The sequence below is a fragment of the Physeter macrocephalus genome, chromosome 8 (assembly GCF_002837175.3).
Source record: "Physeter macrocephalus isolate SW-GA chromosome 8, ASM283717v5, whole genome shotgun sequence".
Taxonomy (NCBI): Eukaryota; Metazoa; Chordata; class Mammalia; order Artiodactyla; family Physeteridae; genus Physeter; species Physeter macrocephalus.
This window is the reverse complement of record NC_041221.1, coordinates 145,147-167,673: the sequence shown is the minus strand read 5'-3', so window position 1 is coordinate 167,673 and position 22,527 is coordinate 145,147. Positions and strand designations below refer to the sequence as shown.

The 22,527-nt window shown below is 37.9% G+C and overlaps 1 protein-coding gene across 1 annotated transcript; it reads right to left on the bottom strand.

Moving 5' to 3' along the window:
- Positions 1–251: 251 nt before the first annotated feature.
- Positions 252–17,085, bottom strand: N6AMT1 (N-6 adenine-specific DNA methyltransferase 1). Its single transcript, XM_007120946.3, has 6 exons — positions 16,908–17,085; positions 14,848–14,934; positions 12,995–13,085; positions 8,980–9,063; positions 3,897–4,038; positions 252–2,814 (listed from the first exon to the last, which is right to left on the bottom strand). Exons 1-6 carry the CDS (start codon positions 17,078–17,080, stop codon positions 2,708–2,710), a joined length of 684 nt encoding a protein of 227 aa, XP_007121008.2. The 5' UTR covers positions 17,081–17,085; the 3' UTR covers positions 252–2,707.
- Between the last annotated feature and the right edge of the window lie 5,442 nt (positions 17,086–22,527).

The window sequence follows — 22,527 nt, the reverse complement described above, 5'->3', positions numbered from 1 at the left end:
TTTTCTCCTCAGACCTCTTTCCTTGGCCTGAAGGTGGCCACCTTCTGTGTCCTCACATGGTCTTTCCTCTGTGTGCAAGCATTCCTGATGTTTTTTAATCTCCTTTTCTTATAAGGACACCAGTCACACATGCACCCCAATGTTCACTGCAGCACTATTTACAATAGCCAGGTCATGGAAGCAACCTAAATGTCCATCGACAGACGAATGGATAAAGATGATGTGGTACGTACATACAATGGAGTATTACTCAGCCATAAAAAGGAACAAAATTGGGTCATCTGTAGAGACGTGGATGGACGTAGAGACTGTCATATGAGTGAAGTGAGCCAGAAAGAAAAAAATATCGTATATTAACACATATATGTGGAATCTAGAAAAATGGTACAGATGAACCGGTTTGCAAGGCAGAAATAGAGACACAGACGTAGAGAACAAACGTATGGACACCAAGGGGGAAAGGGGGGTGGGATGAATTGGGAAATTCGGATTGACATACATAACACTAATATGTATAAAACAGATAACTAATGAGAACCTGCTGTATAGCACAGGGAACTCCACTTCACTGTACAGTAGAAACTAACACAACATGGTAAAATAACTATACCCCAGTAAGAAAAAAAAAGAACACCAGATTGGATTAGGGCCCACCCTAATGGCCTTTTTATTTAACTACCTCTCTTAAGGCCCTAGCTCTAAATACAGTCATATTCTGAGGTTAAGAGGGGATTAGGGCTTCAACACATGCATTTGGTGGTGGTGACAGGGCTGGGGTAGGGGGGGAGACACAATTCAGTCTGCAACAGCTATGTATGTGAAGTCCTTGGTGTTTTACGTAGCATTTCTATGTTTAGTTTCCTATGTTGATAGAAGTCCTCTATACTCATTTAAAAGTATTTCAAACATTATTTGAAAAAGTATTCAGGACCTCATTCCCCAAAACTATGACTGAGAGCCCACAATAAAATTCTAAGGTTAATTTTTTTTTTTCTCCTGGGATACAAGAGGTTATGTACTATAAGACTTCATTCAGATGGCACTGTTTCTGGGAATGGAAATTTATTTACAGATATCAGATTTAAGTAAATACTAATTTTGACATTTTTGCTGCTGAAAGCAGCATAAGCAAAGAAAAAGACACCTTTTGGAGTCAGATCTCTGTTTGAAATGTTGCCATACTGTTTTCACTCTTTACTACTGTGTTTCTTTGAACAAATTAACCTTTCTGAACATCGAAGGTGGATAATTCTATTCTTTCTGTGGATTGTCCAAAGGATTAAACGAGCATGCCATCTAAAGCAATAGTTCTAAAATTTGACAGGGTGCCTTAAAGAATGTTGAGAAGTACATTTTTAAAAATACAGTTTTTAGGTCTGGTCAGCAGAGTATTCCATGGGTTTATGGTGGGGTTTAGGAATGTATAATCTTGAACTTCCTCAGGTGATTCTGAATGTAGCCAAATTAAAAAATTATAGATTGCTCTCACTCTGGTCCTACACAGTCTTGCTAATTGATTTTGATAAATACAGTTGACCCTTGAACAACACGGGGGTTAGGGCGCTGACCCCCCTCACAGTCAAAAATCCACATATAACTCTACAGTAAGCCCTCCACGGCATTCACGGATTCAACGAACCACTGATTGTGAACTACTGTAGTATGTCTTTATTGAAAAAGATCTGTGTATTAAGTGGACCCGTACAGTTCAAACCCATGTAGTTCGAGGGTCAACTGTATATTTTAAATGGTGGAGAAGTTACAGAAGAGAAGAGGTTCCTAAATTTAGTAAAGGTAATTTGACATTTCTTGAAAGATACATGTGGGCTCTTAAAAATGTGATTAATTTGAGTGCTGGGTTTATTTACATATAACTCTCCCAGACCTAAGAAAAAAATGAAAGCAGTCTGCAATATATATGCAAGAAGAAAACAGAAATATATGATAGAGGATAAAAAGTAGGAAAAATGTGACCAAGGAGAAGAATGGAGGCAGAAGCCATTCTAAATAAGAGAAAGAGGATGGAGACAATAGGTTAACTTAAAACATTTTAAATAAAAGATTGTGTTTAATTACAGAATACACTATCATTGTACAAATGCCAACACAAAAGAATGAAAGTTCCTCTATGCCCACCCGTTATTTACATTTTGAGAATTTCTTATATACACATACACACAAACTTTCTTTGTTAGTTTTTCAAAAATATACATATAGGTTAGTACTATTTTGCAACTTGATTTTTTTCACTACTCAATAGTACATCATGAACCCCTTCTGGTTCAGTATATAAAGAAGCGACTTGTGTTTAATGGCTGGATATGTCACTCATGTTCAGTAACAGGAATATACTGTAATTTGTTGTACCAGTCCCTTTGCTGATGCACATTTAGGTTAACTTCATTGTTCTGCCATTACAAGTAATGCAGAAATGAACATCCTCTTCATATACAAATATAATTTTTTATTATATATTCTCCACATATAATATATATAATATATAAAATTCAAATTATATATATTATATATATATTTACTTGCATTTGTGCAAATATTTCTGTAGGCCTGATTCCTGGGTAAAAGGAAATGCCTTACTCTTCTGCCTTTTTCTATATGACAAATTTCTGACTTTACTTGTTAACTAAGAAATGACTTCTGTTTCAAAATATGCCAAATGCATGCAGCTTTCAGTAGCACACACTGTAGATTAGGACTTGGTGAACTTGAGGACTGAAAGGATTTCTTGGCCTGCTTGCCTGGAAAGTGCAGTGGACCCCTGTAGACCTTTTGTCTTCATTATTTTCAAAATTTCTTCTAAAACCAAAATCAAAACAAAAGGTAAAATCCAATGAAATCATATGGTGAAGTACATATTATCACTAAACAGTTTAATAAGATGATAAACACAGACTATTTACAAATTCTATTTATCTAAGAAAATAGCATATACCATGTAATTTCTATTGAAGTGAACTTGGACTGCAGACAGATGAGAGCACCTTGGACTTTCAGGGTGTTGCTGACATTTCTAATCAGACTGGATAACTGCTTTGCAGTGGTAACCTACTCTGGACTCAACAGAAACGTTAGTTATACTTGCTATTACAGTAAATGATTCATTTTTTAGTTGCTTGGCGCTAATCTCTGCCCTATCATCCTCCGTTTTGGATGAAAAATGCCAACGAGGGTGTGTGCAAATCATATACTGACATTGAAAAGTGGTAGTAAATGAAGTAGCTTATTTCTTTCAAGAGTACTGAAAAAAGCAAGACCTTCCCTTTCCAAATAAGTAACACTAAAAAGATGAAACCAAGAAACTGGAGTTACAAAAGACAAACCACCCCCCGCCTCAAAACCAAATGAACCGAAAACCCTAGTTAATTATGATGTAATTTGAGGGGCTGAGAATGTAACATATAAGATAATAATCAAACCTGAGATCTACAGAAAAGAGAAGAAAGATTATGGTTGATTTAGTTAACCAAGTGATCTGAAGACCAAGATATAAAAATCATATCAGGAGATACCTTTCATGATAAAACTTCAGATGAACTAAAGAGTACGCAGCAGAACTGTCAAAGACATGAAGACTAGAATACAGAGAGAAAATTCACAGGGTGAATTGAGGGTGAGGTGTTTTAAGAAGAAATTATAGATTCTGTATTTGAATATTAGTTGATAAATTAGGGAAAAAACTCTCCCTCGCTCCAAAAAAGACAATACTCTTTAAAATCTACCTCTAAAAAATCTCTCTCCTCTTTCAACATGAATGTTACGTCTGTATTATCTGTTGTCAGTGATTACATTCATTAACATTCTGGGTTACTACCGTCTTTGACATAATTAGCCTTGATTTCAGCAAAGTAAATGGTTAAAGATAATCTGGTCTGTATTACCTGGATTGTTTTCTTTAATGGTGACTAAATAGAACAATCCTCTTGGTGAAAGGAGCTCTGGAGCCAGTGGAAACAATCTGTCCATGACCTCACGACCATTTCTGCCACCAGCCCAAGCTGCCTCTATCCCGTGACTCCTTACCTGTGACCAATTAGAAAGATTGTTCTGTTTTGACTTAAGTTACATTAAAAAAACTGAATCTTTTTGACAAGTAACGTTCACCAAACAGGCATTTACTTTTTATTTTACTGCTGTTGAGGAGGCAGCAGTAAAGCTGAATCTGAGCCCCACCATTTCCTAGCATGTGTGACCTTGCATAAGCCTGTAATCTTTTTTTTTTTGCCCTTGGGATAGATCTTTGGGTGATTAGCAACATAAAGCTAAAGGTCCTAAATATTTGTCACCATTTCACATTTAATTATGGCAGCTGGCACTACAGGAGAAAACTCCCTCACAGAACCCTTCATGTCTCCAAATCTTATACAGATAAGTCTGTAATCTTGATGAATTAGTTTCCTCTCTTACCTGTAAAATTAGAAAAACAATAGTTTTATCTGTAAAATTAGGAAAATGATAAAAAATTATTTTTGTCCTTTAGGAATAAATGAGGAAGCATATTTAAAGTTTGAGAACAGTGGTCTGTGCATAATAATGTGCTTTAATAATAGTTGATACGGGGCTTCCCTGGTGGCGCAGTGGTTGAGAGTCCGCCTGCCAACGCAGGGGATACGGGTTCGTGCCCCGGTCTGGGAAGATCCCACATGCCGCGGAGCAGCTGGGCCCGTGAGCCATGGCCGCTGAGCCTGCGCGTCCGGAGCCTGTGCCCCGCAATGGGAGAGGCCACAACAGTGAGGGGCCCGCATACCGCCAAAAAAAAAAAAAATAATAGTTGATACTATTAATACAATGTTTAAATTCTTATACTTAATATAGAACAATTAGGAAGAAACTAAAAGGGAGAACTTGTATTATAAGAGATCTACTTTGCAGAAACAAAGTTTCAAAATGTCCCACTGTATCTGCCTCTCTTCTAGATTACTGAGAGTACTACAGCCCTTTTTTAGGAACCCATTTATTACATAAAAGTACATTGAAGCATTTTTTCCTATAATGATCTAATTATAGTATAGAAACAAAACCCATGAGTTTATATAGTATTAAGAATCTTTAGGGCTTCCCTGGTGGCGCAGTGGTTGAGAATCCGCCTGCCGATGCAGGGGACGCAGGTTCGTGCCCCGGTTCGGGAAGATCCCACATGCCGCGGAGCGGCTGGGCCCGTGAGCCATGGCCGCTGAGCCTGTGCGTCCGGAGCCTGTGCTCTGCAACGCGAGAGGGCACAGCAGTGAGAGGCCCGCGTACCACAAAAAAAAAAACCAAAAAAAACAAAAAAACTTTAGATCCTTAACATTGTATATTGTTTCTAAAACTTAAGAATACATCGAGAGATGAATGGATAAAGAAGATGTGGCACATATATACAATGGAATATTACTCAGCCATAAAATGAAATTGAGTTATTTGTAGTGAGGTGGATGGACCTAGAGTCTGTCATACAGAGTGAAGTAAGTCAGAAAGAGAAAAACAAATACCATATGCTAACACATATATATGGAATCTAAAAAAATAAAAAATAAAATAAAAGGTCATGAAGATCCTAGGGGCAAGACAGGAATAAAGATGCAGACCTACTCGAGAATGGACTTGAGGACACGGGGAGGGGGACAAAGTGAGAGAGTGGTAGTGTATATATGGACATATATACACTACCAAATGTAAAACAGATAGCTAGTGGGAGGCAGTCGCATAGCACAGGGAGATCAGCTCAGTGCTCTCTGACCAGCTAGAAGGGTGGGATAGGGAGGGTGGGAGGGAGGGAGGGAGACACAAGAGGGAAGAGATATGGGGATATATGTATATGTATAACTGATTCACTTTGTTATAAAGCAGAAACTAACACACCATTGTAAAGCAATTATACTCCAATAAAAACATTAAAAAAAAAAAGAATATCTTGATGAAATCACTCAACTATTTAAACCCTAATACAATTATTTTCTTCCTAATCCCTTTAATGGTTTTTGTCCACATTTTAGTTTAAATTATTTACATACAATTATACATTCTGCTTTTATTCATTTATCATGGCATGTATTTCCCCATTAAAAATAATTTCTTGGGAATTGCCTGGTGGTCCAGTGGTTAGGGCTCCACACTTCCGCTGCAGGGGGCATAGGTTTGATCCCTGGTTGGGGAACTAAGATCCCGCAAGCCACATGGCGTGGCTGTAAAAAAGAATTCCTTTATACCTATAACCATATACATGTACAATTAAGAGAAATATGTTTGTATACCTCCTTTAAAAAAAAAGAACGGTACTTTTCCCTTTTCCTGTTTTGCTTGTCTGCTACCCTCCCATCTTACATACACACACACACACGTTTTTCTTTTTTGTCCGTGTTTTACAAAAAAAGGATTATATCTACATTCTTACCTGTATCTTGCTTTTCTCAACAGTACCATATGGAAATCTCTTCCATGTGATCAGGTATAGTTCAATTTCCTTTTTAATGGCTGCATAATATTTTACTGTGGAAAAGTATCATTTCTTATTTAGCTATTGATGGGCATTCAGCCTGTCTATTTGCTTAATTTTTTTTGTATCTAATTTAAATTATTCTCATATTTATCATAAGCTCCTCAATATAATTTCCCACATAGTTAATCATACTAGGAGTTCCTCTGCTTTTTTCATCATGACTTTCCTCCTGGAGACTTCCCTTTTCTAACATTCCAAGAACTCCCTTTTTCTGGGGCCCATATCTTCCTGTTTCTTGGCTTACTCCCTTATTTTGGTGGAGCCCATTCTCTGGATGTTTCACAGGGTAAAGTTACCTGTGGAAAGAGTGCATGGTGATGACAGCTTTTGCCAAGCCTGTCCCTTGTCATTTCTGTTTCAGTGTGGACTAGAAGCCCTCTGTGCTGGACCCTGTTTACATGCCCCCCAGGGATGCTCAGCCAGGCTTGTCTGCTTGCACTAGAGACCGCCCTCCAGGAGGATCTCCTGGCAACAACCACATTCTCACAGGCCACAGAGGGGAACTTTTCAACTCTGGAAGGAGTCACATTTGGTGGCCTGCTGACTGCCTACTGCCTGGGCTTTGCTGTGCCTGCTCCTGATCCTTTATAAGTCACAGGTACAAACCAACAGTACCTAACCTCACGTTGAGGGATGTAATAGTAAGTATAGCCACAACTTTTTATATGTACAAACTCCTATTATTTGTACGTCTCCTGGATCTAACCTCTAAGTCTCTTAACTTTTACCTTCATTGTTTCCTTCTTTTTATCTTCATGCTCAATGCACTGAAATATTTTCATTTGGTTTCCATACCACTAATTCAGGTCTTGACAGAGACTACATTATCTTTAAATTCATTTCCTAATGTTTTACATAGTAAAACATGTTTTCAGGCTCCAGAAAATCTTTGTTGTGCTGTATTTAACCCTGCTCTCCAGCTAATTGCTCAGCTAATGGAAATTATGACACTAGCTCTCTCTGTTGGAACTGTGACAAAGCCCAAGTCATTGCCCACACTCAATTACCTACATAATTACACACACAGCTTAGGAGTAGGAATGTGGGAGAAAGGAAGCCCATTCATCTCACCATGTTCCCAGAATCTCTTCCTCATTCACTAGTCTTCCCAGTAGTCTGTAGACCTGATAAACCATGATTTACTTAACTGTCTCTCTTTTGTTACATACATAGGTTCATATTACTTGTCATCATAAATAAAGGTGCACTAAACATATTTTTGTAAATTATAATTTATATTCTATTGTTAATCATTTTCCTAAATTAGATCTCAAAGACTGAGATTATTGGACTAAAACATTTTTGTCACACTTGATATTTATTTCCATAGTGCTTTTCTAAAGAGTTTTATTAAGCTGCAGGGACTTCCCTGGTGGTGCAGTGGTTAAGAATCCTCCTGCCAATGCAGGGGAGACGGGTTCAATCCCTGGTCCGGGGAGTTCCCACATGCAGAGGAGCAACTAAGCCCGTGCGCCTCAACTACTGAGCCTGCGCTCTAGAGCCTGTTAGCCACAACTACCGAGCCCACATGCCACAACTACCGAAGTCTGCGTGCCTTGAGCCCATGCTCTGCAACGAGAAGCCACTGCAATGAGAAGCCCGTGCACGGCAATGAAGAGTAGCCCCCGCTCGCTGCAACTACAGAAAGCCCGTGCGCAGCAACAAAGACCCAATGCAGCCAACAATAAATAAATAAATAAATTTATTTTTTAAAAAAAGTTTTATTAAGCTGCCATTTCCCTCAACTACTGCTCACCTTATGACAATGACTTTCCTTCTGAACATGAGTGAACATGAATTCATATGTCAGGGGAGCAACAACTTCTCAGTAGTAACAGCAGCAATATAGACCCTTCCCATCTTGGTAAAGGTGAATGTAATATTTATCAGCCTTGCCAGAGAGTGATCATCAAAGAATAAAATAGGTACAATAATTCAGAGGAAAGCTAGCTAGTCCATCACTAAACTTCTGTCTGCTTTGACCATCCTTTCTTTAAACTGGGAAATGGTTACTGCGGTTTGTCTCTTCATCACTGGAAACGCTACAGCGATGCGTGTCAGGGTTATAGCTTTTTCCTACCTGAGATGAGGACTGCTTTCCCCCGCCCCCACTCCCTGACACCTGTGAAAGGAGGAAAGCTGAGGCTTTCAGAAATAATTCCTATGTGAATTTAAGGTGATTAAAAATATTTTTTTTTGCAAATTTGTTATTCATGATAAAGGCACACACAGATACATGAATTTAAACACCATGGCTTGATTTGGATGGGATTTTAAAGAATAGATATGGACCACAGTTTGTATTTCCATTAGTTTCAGGTTCCTTCCTATGTCTACCAATAGTATCCAATAATTGACAATTACGAGTAAAATGAGAGCAGTCTGTGTTATTAGCGGCTGACTAATGTCATATGATGAAGTATGTTTGACTTTTAGATAGAAAAAAGCTGAAAATATTAGTAATTAAATTTTGTTGTAGGTCTTACCTCTTCAGGTGGAGTCACTACATAGGGAGGATTAAACACCAGAAGATCAACTTTTTCCTTCAATCTTGGTAGCAAGCCTTTGACCTAAAAAATGTTCAAAATAGTCAGAATTTTAAGCTGGACCCAGAAATAGTAAATAAGTAGATGGATAGATAGATAGATATCCATCTAATCAATCTTTAAATATACTCTCTCAAGTTTTTTAGAAAAAATGTGTTAGAGAGCCAAATTTAAGACAGAAATGGAGATAAACATCTTTACACTTTCATTCAGATAAAGATTATATGCATTTACCTAAAAATAAGGAAAATAAACTACTTATCAGAATGAACACTCTGCTCTTCAACAGCTCACATGTTTACATTCTGGGCTCACTTTTACAAGATAAAATAAGACGGAGGCAAACTCTCATATATTCTACATAGATTTGTGCACAACTTTAAAGTTATAGCTGCTAACTTAAACATTTATTTTCTATAACCAAGGGAAATATTTTACAAGATGACAGAAAACATATATCAATGACAAAAATATCAGAAGACAGAATTTTATTTTTCTTTCTACTTCTTTAATTACTTGTATATGTATTGGCTAAAACAATTAGATATCAAAGAAACAAAGGACTAAAAATAGTGGGAAGAGACCTGAAAACATCAGTTGTTTGGCATTTTATAAATATTTGAACTGATACAACTTTCTATAGAATAAGAAAAATGTCTTTTTAAAGAAAGTATATTTAGGGCAAAATGCCATTTAAACCATCCCTCTGACTGAATAACTAAGTATTTAAAAAATTATGTCTGATGATGTCATCCTATACCTTCACAGGCACAGTAAAGTAAAAATGCTGTATCTGGATGAGTTCTCACCCCTAAAGCCATTTCCTTCAATTATTACTTCACACTGACTCTCACTCATGAATTCCAACCCTGTTATTCTTCAAAGGTAAATTCTTCCTCTACTCATTTAAAAAGAGAACAGATAACTATTTTGCGGAACATAATTCAGGTACATCTTTTGCAAGCAGAAAGGCGACTAGTTAATCTGCTGTTCTTTCTAGTAATAACATTGGTGAGGAAGTACATTTGAAATAACCAAAAGCTTTGTTTTCAATTCCATAAAGAAATTAAGTTTCCCAAGTGTAAAAAGAATTCAAAAATGTAATTTTCCAGAAATGCTGAGTAAGGAAATTAGAAAAGAATTTGCTGTGTAATTATTTATGATGGCCCTGAGGTACTATATACTAATAATCATTTCAGTACTGGACTTCAAATAAAGGAACAAATTGATACTAAAAAAAATAGAAAATTACGGGGCTTCCCTGGTGGCGCAGTGGTTGACAGTCCGCCTGCCGATGCAGGGGACAAGGGTTCGTGCCCCAGTCCGGGAAGATCCCACATGCCGCGGAGTGGCTGGGCCCGTGAGCCATGGCCGCTGAGCCTGCGCATCCGGAGCCTGTGCGCCGCAACGGGAGAGGCCACAACAGTGAGAGGCCCGCGTACCGCAAAAAAAAAAAAAAAAAAAAGAAAATTACGGAGTTAAAAAGAAAATGGATTTAAATGAGAAGTCACTGTGGACTGGATATAAAGTCTAATTACAGGCAACCCTAACTCATCCATATCTACCTTTTGAATAGTCTCACAGCACTAGAATAAACCCAAGAACTAAGAAGTAAGCAAAAAAGGCCTCTGACAGCAAGTTTTAAATCCATACAGCAAAAGGTACTTTGTGTGAGAAACACTTATTCAGAATCCCTTAACTCTGAGTTTAAATACAAGTCTAACTGAATTAATTGTTTCGTATTCTAGCACAAAGCACATGAAAAGAGACAGGAAAGTGCTATCAATGGGTAGCAGTGAAAGATGACAACATAAAAAAAGTGAAAAGACAGACAGAGGAGAGAAAATAAAAACTCAAAATCACTGCAGGCTACAGCTACTTAATGTAAAGGCAGAAACACCTGAATAAACCTTAGTCATTATCACGTATAGTACAGAAAAATAACTGATATTCATATTAATGACCCTGAATCACTAAAAGGTAAAATTATGTTCATTTTGTTTTAAGAATGTAAGGAAATGCATAAGACATATTTTAAAAAGATTTTCTTCTAAAACTAAAAAAGAAATACAATGAAAGTACTACTTTGTGAACAAACTCAGTTATCCAAAACAATGATTTTCTTTTATATGATAGCTGTGACACTCTACGTCCAGTGTTCTGAATACAAGCAAATGTAAAGAGTTTTGTAAACTGATCACAATACCTATGCTCATACCTATCTCTTCCTACCTTCTCTGCCACAAGTCAACACTCCGCATCATGGTCAGCTTTCATTACTGAAAGAATGGATTCTGACAGCTTTAGAACTGACTACCACCAGTCATGTTATAAAACAGCTGTGAGACCTCTCGACTTTGATTCAGAAGATGTGGGCTTAAATTCTGGATTTATCACCTTATTAGTTATGTGACTTTCAAAAGTGTCCCTTACCTCTGTTAACAAAAATAGATATTCTGAATTTCTTGTATCTCTAAAGTTTTATTGTTCTATCAAAAAAATATATAATATTAATTATGGACACATTAAAGAAACAACTTTAAAAATTTAGGGACTTCCCTGGTGGCACAGTGGTTAAGAATCCGCCTGCCAATGCAGGGGAAATGGGTTTGATCCCTGGGTCCAGGAGGATCCCACATGCCGCAGAGCAACTAAGCCCTTAAGCCACAACTACTGAAACCCACGCGCTCTAGGGCCCGTGTGCTGCAACTACTGAAGCTTGCACGCCTACAGCCCATGCTCTGCAACAAGAGAAGCCACTGCAATGAGAAGCCTGTGCACCGCAACGAAGAGTAGCCCCCTCTCGCCGCAACTAGAGAAAGCCCGTTCGCAGCAACAAAGACCCAACGCAGCCAAAAATTAATAAATTAATTAAAAAATAAATAAAATAAAAATTTAAAGAGTAAAATCACCACACTGATTGAGTACCTTTCTTGATAGTCTAATTTTTAATGGCAGTAACAACTTCTAGTGATATGTATAGAATTTCTTAGATCTTTGGCTTAATTCCTTCTAAGCTGCAAAATCATTTGTGAGTTTATAAAAGAGCAAAGCTCAATACCCTTATCAGTACAAGAATAATACAGGTCAAGAAGCATGGAAAGCATTTTACATTTCTTATGCCCACCTGGTATACACTATTATGATTTTTGCTTATAAAAAGGCATTCACATTTATAACTGAAAAAAAGTTCAGAATCATCTAAATCTTACTAATACAATGTAAAATGTTTTAAAAACTGGAACTGAACAAAGTACGATGTGTAACTTAAAATGGTGGTTCTGCAGTTGTCACTGGTTGTTTTTACCTGCCCAGGACCCATTCCGATTTCACCTGATTACATGTCCTTGACTTTCATTGGGGAAACTCTACCTCCTCTCATTCTCAATCCAAGTGGCTTGGATTATCCCAACTGAGCTGCCGGAGTGCGACTATGACTCAGGCTCAAGCCAGTCATGTGCATATTCCAATCCCCCTTGAGGGACCGGCATATGACTAAAGCTGATATAAATGGTACTCATTCTGGGGCTTCTGCTAGAGTAAATGAATAGAAAGTGTTTCTTTCCCTGTGAAGTTGCTGAGAAACAAGATACATACATGCAAGCATCTTGTTACCATGAAGGGAACGACTGCTGAGGAATACAGCCACTAGAGAGAAGTTTAGAGCTAAGAAAAAGATGCCTGTAACATCATTTGAGTTCCTTAAACTGTTCACTCTTTTTACTAAAGCCAGTTTGAGCATTCTTCTGACTGAGAGATACCTGATCTATACAGGCCAAGAGAAAGTTCCTTTGAATTATGGAAAAGATGGATTATATCAGTCAAGAATTTACTTTGTTCAGCGGGTTAAAAGTTAATTAATGACTCAAGTTTCTTTGACCTAAATCACCTTGACCTTAACTTACTTGAAAAGAAAATTAATTATTACAGTACTGGACAACAACTAACAGCTTACCAAATCTGTAATTATTGGTTGAATGTGGACTTTGTTACAGCGTGCTGTCTCCAGGGTACATGCTGCTGCCTCAGGGTTGACATCAGTGCACCTATAAACAGAAAAAAAACCAACTACATCCTGTGTCTACGGACAGAAATTCAAGGAATGTTATACTCCTTTTACATAAAGTAGATCTATAAAAAAATTGGAATGCTTTAATAATGGTGAATAAAAAAAAGAACTCAGATTTGTAATATTGACGAAAAAGATTGTTATATTGATATAATGTCCAAGAGTAGAATACACTTACATGCACACATATCTGAAGGAGTTTATTAAATTATGAATCCAGTAGAAGAATACTATGTAGCTACCAAAAATGAAATTTAAAAGGAAAATGCTCATCATACAATATTAAATGAAAAACATAGGAAATGAAAAAAAAAATAGAGGAAACACAGTTGGACCATGTGTGGTAAAATTTATAGGTGATTAAAAAAAAATTATTTATTTGGTTGCGCCTGGTCTTAGTTGTGGCACGTCGGCTCCTTAGTTGCAGCAGGTGGGTTCCTTAGTTGTGGCATGCAAACTCTTAGTTGCGGCATGCAGGTGGGATCTAGTTCCCTGACCAGGGATCGAACACAGGCTCCCTGCATTGGGAGCGTGGAGTCTTAAACACTGCACCACCAAGGTGATTTTTATTTTCTTCTTAATATTTTCTATATTCTCAAACCTTCTAAAGAGAAATTTTATTAACTTCCAATTTTTTCTGATAATCAACTTATTTATCTAAAAAAAGATTCATTTTTTATTCCAATAATTTAATAGAAAATTAAAATAACAAATAATATGAAAAAAATTGAGAAGATGCTGAGCTGGTGCAGGTCCAGGCCCGCCTAGTACAAAGTTAAGGAGGTGGGGAGGAAGGTGGGGAAGCAGGAGGGAGGCAAACTGCCCTGCACAATGGTGAGGAGGCAGCTCAGAATGTGGTGGTTGTTATTAACGGCTGGCTTGACACTTTGGTGTGTACAATGTACTAAAAAAAGACAAAGGGAATTCTAAATCCTTCTAAACCAGCTGGTGAGGGAAGAGGGCAGGACAAGGATGCGGATGAGGGAACCAATGTAGGCCTTCTGAAGGCCTCTGAGGGGCGGGGCTGGAATGTACTGTGTGGTTAGCAATGAGGTGGGAATGGATGGAAAAGGGCCAAAGTGAACTGTACCATGCAATGAAGGGATGGAAGAAAGACCCACGACTTGGCCAGCACAGCTGGGGCAAAGGTCTGGGAAGGGGAGAAAGAGAGAGAGGGACTGGGTCCCAGTAGCCTGGGTGCAGTGGTTAAGAATCCACCTGCCAATGCAGGGGACACGGGTTCAAGCCCTGGTCCGGGAAGATCCCACATGCCGCGTAGCAACTAAGCCCGTGCGACACAACTACTGAGCCTGCATGCCACAACTACTGAAGCCCGCACGCCTAGAGCCTGTGCTCTGCAACAAGAGAAGCCACTGCAATGAGAAGCCCGCGCACCGCGATGAAGATTAGCCCCCGCTCGCCGCAACTAGAGAAAGCCCATGCGCAGCAACGAAGACCCAACGCAGCCAAAAATAAATAAATAAATTTTTTAAAAAAAGATTCAAATTTAGAGATGACCTAAAATTATTATGCTTCTTATATAATTATGCAGTATGATGGAATGGTTTTGAACATGCAGTTATAACTTTTAGGGAAGCATAACTTGCATCTGAGTACTTACTACGCTTAAATAGACACTATCAGATACATATTATTTACTTACAGAAATGATTTCATTCAAGCAGTTATATCCATAGTGAATCTCTTAGACCAAGATGTGGAAGAATTTGTATACTTACATGTACAAAGCTTGAGGACCTATCATAGAGGCTAGGAATGCAGATACCACTCCAGACCCTGACCCTACTTCAAGGCATATTTCCACTCTAAAAAAACAAAATAAAACAAGTATTAGTAGTGGTATTAAAATACACATCTCGGAAAATAACTCATGCTACTTTTATGTCTATTTCTCCAGCATCATCCCTCACCTACAAATATATGGAAATATAAAAGAAATTTATAAATAAACTGATTTCCGACAACCAGTTTGTGCTTAATACTGCATAGTTCAAAACTGTTTTGGGGTATGTAATTTATTTTAAGTCTGCAAAATAGTAATATAACAGGTAGCTTTCAATTAATTTCTATAAAACATTACATAAACCATGGAATGTTAATTTAGGGTTGCAAATATTAATATGGAAGACATCAGCCCTTCCCACAAGGAGCTTCTAGTTTGGTATTTCCTAAAGTGATAGGATATTATTACAATATTTATTTATGAAAAACATTTTCTCTGTCACTTTGAAATAATTCATAAGTCCATCAGCATATCCCAGGGAAAGAAAAGTTCCCCCATTCTACTAATAGATTTAGAGCAGCAAAGAAATTCCATATTTGTACAGCTCTACACTGAATTGGGAAAATATCTGAGTACCTGATCTTAGAATATTAATAAAACTCCTTAGAATGCTATTGAATATAATAAATTCTTGATTCTACTATAGTTGTTCTTCCCTATAATCATATATATACATCAAAGGCACGAATTATCCCCATTACAGAAATAGGTTTGATGGGATTTAGAGGCCTCTCTAGTACCCAACTTTCCAAACAACTATTCAAAAACAACAAACTCCAGGGGTTTCTCACTTTTGGAACCATTTCTACACATCTGACAAGCCTTTACTGTGCTGTAGGAAGGTCTGTTGAATCTTACAGGCTGCTTCTACTTGAAAATAACTATTGTGGCCTCATAAATAATTAAAACTCCAAGACCAGAAATACCCAAGACTTTAAAACAATATCAGTTCCTTTTACAACACACTTTGCAAGGCACTTTGTGCCTGTAAATCTTTCTGTGATATCTTGATAATAAAAGACAAGTTATAAAACAGTACTGTTCCATTCTATATTCCAGTAAATCCAAAAGTTCCATCGTTCACAATGAAAAACTAGTTTAATAATAGTTGAGGCATTTTACACATGGAAAAATCTGACCAAGAGGGATAAATAAACACAATATGGATCTTTGAAGCCTGACAACTCTGTTTCATCCTGAGAAAACCCATTTCAACTCTTGATCTTTACATAAATCTAATTATCCAAATTTCCTTCATTTAAAAAATGACAATGTAAGTATTCACTCTTTTTGTATTATTAATTTAAAACTTATATGAGCATTTCAACAAATCAATACTTATTAGGAGCTAGGGTATATTCTATAGGCAGCTAGCTGCATGTAACTTTAAATTTTTTAAAGTTAAATGAAAAATTCGGTACTAGTCACATCTCAAGTGCTCCGTAGTCACATGGGGCTAATGGCTGTTGCTAGATAGCTGAGTATGCTATTCAGTGGGTTTAAATACACTCCTCTACTCCAATATTTTACAACCTCATTTCCTTTTTGTGTCCTTCCATTGCTAGAGGATGCTTTTATGTACTGAGTAAATTAATGCCATGCGACACTGATATTTACTAAAAGTTGTAATATTAAGACGCAGCGTTTTCTGAATGTTTTGCTTTTAAACGTGTTATAATATCGCTACTCTCAGGGGCTTAGGGTCTTCAGTTAACAGCTGATATGAAAAGATACATCCCGGCGTGGTGAGGAAGCATGGAGCCCCTGAAACCAAAACACCACTTCGGCAACTGTGGACAGATCCCCGCTACACTGACTACGTGTATCCACGGAAAAATCCTCAGTTACGGTGTTCTGGTGTCAACTGTCGCCAAGTGGACCGACACCGCCTCCTCTCGGGGACGGCGGCGACAGTCCTTGCCTTGATCGTCCGCCGCCGCCGCCTCTCCAGGACTCCCTCGCCCTCTCCCGCGGGGACCCTCGCCCTCCTCGCACCCCGTGAGTTCGGCTGCCGCCGCCTCGAGCGCGTCCAGCAGCAGGAATGTGTCCTCCGCGGGCTCGTACACGTCGCTGAAGGAGCCACGGCCCACATGCCTGTACAATGGCGTAGGAAAGCAAGGCGCCGCCATCTTTCGCTCCTCCGGCCCACGCTTATGCGCAATGCGCATGCGTGCGTGCAAGGGCTCAGGCCCAGCAGTGGGGCGGGGCACCGGGGGGCGGAGAGTCGCCTCGCTTACAGGTTGTCAGCAGATGCACCTGGAATGTCTAATTAGACGGTTATATAATCTGCAACTACTAACATTTGCTTTCTTCTTTAGGGTATTAAAATTTGTTTTATTTTATGGACTAGCACCGGACAGAGGCAGCCTCTATTGTTTTTGATTAAGGGGAATGTTTTCTCTCTCTATTCTACACTTAGAAGTTTCCTTCTATTCCTAGTTGGCAAAGATTTGAAAAAATACATAATGTAAGGGTTACTACATTTTTTTTTTTAATTTATTTATTTATGGCTGTGTTGGGTCTTCGTTTCTGTGCGTGGGCTTTCTCTAGTTGTGGCACGCGGGGGCCACTCTTCATCGTGGTGCGCGGGCCTCTCACTATCGCGGCCTCTCTTGTTGAGGAGCACAGGCTCCAGACGCGCAGGCTCAGTAATTGTGGCTTACGGGCCTAGTTGCTCCGCGGCATGTGGGATCTTCCCAGACCAGGGGTCGAACCCGTGTCCGCTGCATTGGCAGGCAGATTCTCAACCACTGCGCCACCAGGGAAGCCCAGGGTTACTACATTTAACCTTTTTTTTCCGTTTTACATCCATTGAACTTTCAACGTTGCGCCTTAAGATTAAGATTTGTTGGGCTTCCCTGGTGGCGCAGTGGTTGCGCGTCCGCCTGCCGATGAAGGTTTGTTTTCCTTATTTCATCTTTTAGTAGTGCAATATAGTACAAAAATTGCCTTTCTTATGTTGAATCATGAATGCTCTCTTTTTATAAACCTCACTCAAGCAAAACGATGCATTTTTCTTTTATTGAATACACTTGAGTTTGAAATGCTAATGATCTAGCTTTGTTTTGTATCAGGGTTATGTTTCCTTAGGACATCGTTTCTGGAGCATTTTGTAGAACTACCCATAAAACTGATTGGGCTTGGTGCTTTTAGCGGGTGGTTCTCTGGTGTTTGGGGGAGTCTGCTATAGGTTATTAGACTATTCAGGTATTTGCATTCTTTTTGAGTCAGTTTTTGAAATTTCTTTCTCATTAAAATATTTAAATTTGAGAAATAAAAATACAAAGTACTTGGGTAACATTTTTAAAAACCTTGACTATCCACCACCCAGAATTGACAATTGGTAGTATTTTCTCATGTTTCCTTAAAATAGTTTTAAAATATAAGAACTAAAATATTACAAGTGAAGTGGATGTTCTTTCTCTACTCACCTTCAGTTCCATTTTGTAATCCTCAATCCAAAATAACTTCTTTCATGGATTTAGGATCCGTCTAACCCATGTTTTCATGCTTTTATTCATACATTCATAGACAACATCTGGTTTATGTGTTTTCATATTTGTGTAACTGGTGATAGGTTGGACGTATTGTTCTTCAAATTTCCTTTTCACTCAACATTATCTGAGATTTGTGTTTTGGTATATAAAGTTAGTTTACTCTTCTTAATTGCCACATAGTTTTTTTTGAAATTATAAAACAATTGCTACCTGGCATGGAGAAATATCAATTGGTAAACATTTGGTTTTTTCCAGGTTTTCACTGTTATGAACGACACACTGTAATCAACTTTCTTAAACATGGCTTTTCCTGGTCTTTTACAGAAATTTCCTGGGATTCAACCCAGAGTGCATCAGCAGGGTTGTAATGTGTACACATTTTAAAATTTACTTGACATTTTCAAATTTCCACATTTCTCCCCAAGCTAATTGTACTTATTTATATTTCTGCCACCTCTTTGTGGCAGATTTTAATATTTAATATTGTTAGATTTATTTTTTGTTTATTTTAAATTAAATTGTTCTAATTGCTAACTGAGGTTAGGCATGTGTTCATATTTTCATCATTTGAGTTTCTTCCTTTGTGAATTGTCTGTTCATTTTTGCATATTTTTCCTTTTTGGTTTTGTTTTTATTTTTACCAAGGTTGATAACATACATAGGCCAAATAATTCTACATGATTTATTATGAAAAAACAATCCACTCTAGCACCACAGCACCCAACTTCTCATGTCTCATATCCCAGGGGTGGCCATTTTCAACTTCTGGCAGTTTCTTTGGCCATTTATTTCCATCTTTCTGTATACCAAGCTTATAATGATATTACTTGATTTCTCAACTTTAGTGTTATCTGTTGAGTTCCCATAGTAGGAGGTAAAGTTCTCATGACAGAGGGCAAGAATTTAATTCTTCTGCCTCAAATAAACAAATGTAATTGCCACCCCTTCTCTCCCCATGTTCTCAATATGATTATATCATGATTTTTTTACATTTTTTTAATATAAATGCTACTCAAAACAGATATGTAATATACTAGTTACATTTGCTTTCTTGTACAACTTTTTGCTTTTCCTTAAAGTTAATAATTATCCAGTATATTAGTTTCCTAGGCCTGTCATAACAAATTACTACAAACTAAGGGGTTTAAAAGAACAGAAATTTATTCTCCTGTAGTTCTGGAAGTGAGAAACTCAAAATCAAGGTGTTGGATAGGCCATGCTCTCCATGAAGCCTCTAGGTAAGAATCCTTCCTTGCCTCTCTTAACTTCTGGGGGTTACCAGCAATCCTTGACGTTCCTTGGCTTGTGGCAGTGTAGCGCCCATCTCTGCTTTAGTCTTCACATGGCCTTCTTTCCTGTATGTCTTTGTATCTCCAGATCTTTCCTTATTAGGACACCAGTCATTAGATTTAGGGCCCTACATATTCTAGTATGACCTCATTTTAACTTGATTACATTTGGAAAGATTCTATTTGCAAATAAGGGCATATACACAGAGGTGGGGGTCGGTGGATGGTTTAGGACCTCAACATGTCTTTTGGGGGAATATGATTCAACCCACGACACCTAGTGATAAGTACTTTTTCACTTGCATAGTTTTCTACATATCAAAGTTCAGCCTCAAATTCTCTTCTAATTGTTTATCCTCTGCATGCCCACCACCCTGCCCCACATATATTTAAAGACATTGAGAATACTGATTATTTCTATCTAATCTATTTAGGCACCAATATATGGCTCTGGGGTTCATTCCTTAGTTTTGCCTCTTCAGCTTCCTTCTCAGGCTAATCCTCCTTTTGGTACCAAGATGGCTGCATCTTTACAGCTTCATGCCACCAAATTCAGTGGAAGAGTCATTTTTTCCAGTTGCTTGTACAGAAGTCCTTGTCATTCGCTCTTTTTTATTGGCTCCGAATAGGTCATGTGCTAATGATTGACTTGATCCTGTGACCAGGTAGATGACATTATCTCCCCCCGCCTCTCTTGGGACCCGGAGGGGGTGGGCCCACCACAACCAGAGAGCCAGAATGATCCACCAAAGCAAAATTGTGGTACTGATATAGAAGCTGGGCAAAAAACATGAGCTGTCTACTACATGAAAGTTTTTCATATGTTTGTTATTGCATTTTGATTTTGTTTTTCAGTATTTTTTGCTATGCAGATATTTAAAAATATTTATTAAATCTACTTTTAAAGTTTCTGATTCTTGCATTGTGCTTAGTAATGTCTTTCCCACTCTCTGCTCTTTATTTTCTGGTTTTAAAGTATAGACTTCACTATATTAATTGGATCTACCTTATTAGTTAGGTCATTAGATCTTCTAGAATCTTATTTTATATCTACTTGATTTTCTATGGCCTGAATGAAGTGATTTAATTGTTTATAATCGATGCAATCAAAAGTCTTTCGTTATTAGCATGCTTCTGTCTACTTATATATTTTTTGGTAGTTTCTGAATTTTCATGATATACCAGTTGGGTCATTGATATTTACGATCAATACATCTTATTTGAGGATTTTGTTTACTATAAAATGTCTTTGTCTTGCTTACTGCTTTTTGTTGTGAATTCAACCTTGCTTAAGATTAAGAACACGACACTGCTTTCTTTTTGTTTCCATTTTCTTACTATGCCTTTGTCCTTTTTTCACTGTAATTTTTTCACTCTTAAACTTTGAAACACACACATACGTACAGACATTATGTTCTCACGGTATTCCCACTGATCAGCATCATATCCTCTCTTAATAAAGATAAACATTTTAGCATGCTTTCACTTGTTTCTCCTAATGTCTCCCAACCCCATTTCCCATGTTGAGATCACCTGAGAATTTAGATGATGCTTTTGTTCTTTTTAAAAACAGCTGACAGTGATTTGAATTTAATGACTACTGGCTCTCTGATCCACATATTTATAGTATCCCATGTTTTTTCTTAAGACTCATATTTAGCTGGAATACACCCTTTATTAATTATTACTGATGGTAATATCCCAAATATCTTTATTTTACTCTTCAACCTAAGAAGTAGTTTGTGTGTATAAAGAATTCTAGGTTGAGAATCATTTTCCCTTAGAATTTTGAAAATATTTCTCCAGTGTCTTTCTAACATCCAGTGTTGCTGATGAGATGTAGTGCCAATCTGAGTCTTATTCCTTTATGGAAAATTTAATTTTGGCCCTGGAAATGTATATTTTTGGTTTTCTGAAAGACTCAAGGTAGGAGATGCATATCCATAAGTATATCTATATGTGTGATGGTTAATTTTATGTGTCAGCTTGGTTGAGACGTGGTGCCCAGAAACTTGGTCAAACTTTATTCTGGATGTTTCTGTGAGGGTGTTTTCAGATGAGATTAATATTTAAATCAGTTCACTTGTATTAAAGCAGATTGCTCTCCCCAATGTGGGTGGGCTGACACCCAATCAGTTGAAGGTCTGAATAGAGTAAAAGACTGACCTCCCCAGAGCAAGAGGGAATTCCGCACCAGATAACCTTTGAACCTGCACTACCACATCAGTTCTTCTGGGGTCTCCAGCTTGCTGGACCACCTTGCATATCTTGGGACTTGTCAGCCTCTGTAATTGTGCAAGACAATGCCTTGAAATAGAACTCTTCCTATATATACACATCCTGGTTCTGTTTCTCTGGAGAACACCAACTAATACTATATGTGTATATATACTTTTCATTTTGTTAAATACTTGGTGGACTCTTTCAATGTGATCAGTCTTTCTTCCATCAGTTCTGGGAAGTGTATTTCTATGTTTTCTTTGATTTTCCCTCTCCTTCATTCTCTGTTCTTGTCTCCTGGAAATCCAGTCATATAGATGGAGATACACCTAGATGTCTTCAGGTTTTTTTATTTTTATTCTTTCAATCTGTCTTAGATTGGGCTACCTGAAATGGACTCTGAGGTGTGTGTACAGGAAGTTTATTGCCAAAGTTCTCTAAGAAACAATATCTGTGAGGGGGAGAGAGGCAAGGTAGGGAAAAGGGAGAAGTTGAGCCATGATGCAGTTGCAACCAAGGCCTCAGCTGACCTTACATGGAGCTCTGGAGCTGGGATGACCCTTCAGATTGTCCCAATTTCAAGCAAGGGGACTTATGTGCCTTTGGGGA

Coding starts and splice junctions, on each gene's coding strand:
- N6AMT1 (XM_007120946.3), bottom strand. CDS start 17,080: ATGCGCATTGCGCATAAGCGTGGGCCGGAGGAGCGAAAGATGGCGGCG. Junction 13,086..14,847: donor GGTCCTCAAGCTTTGTACAT/GTAAGTATACAA, acceptor TTCTGTTTATAG/GTGCACTGATGTCAACCCTG. Junction 2,815..3,896: donor CATTAAAGAAAACAATCCAG/GTAATACAGACC, acceptor TTTTGGTTTTAG/AAGAAATTTTGAAAATAATG.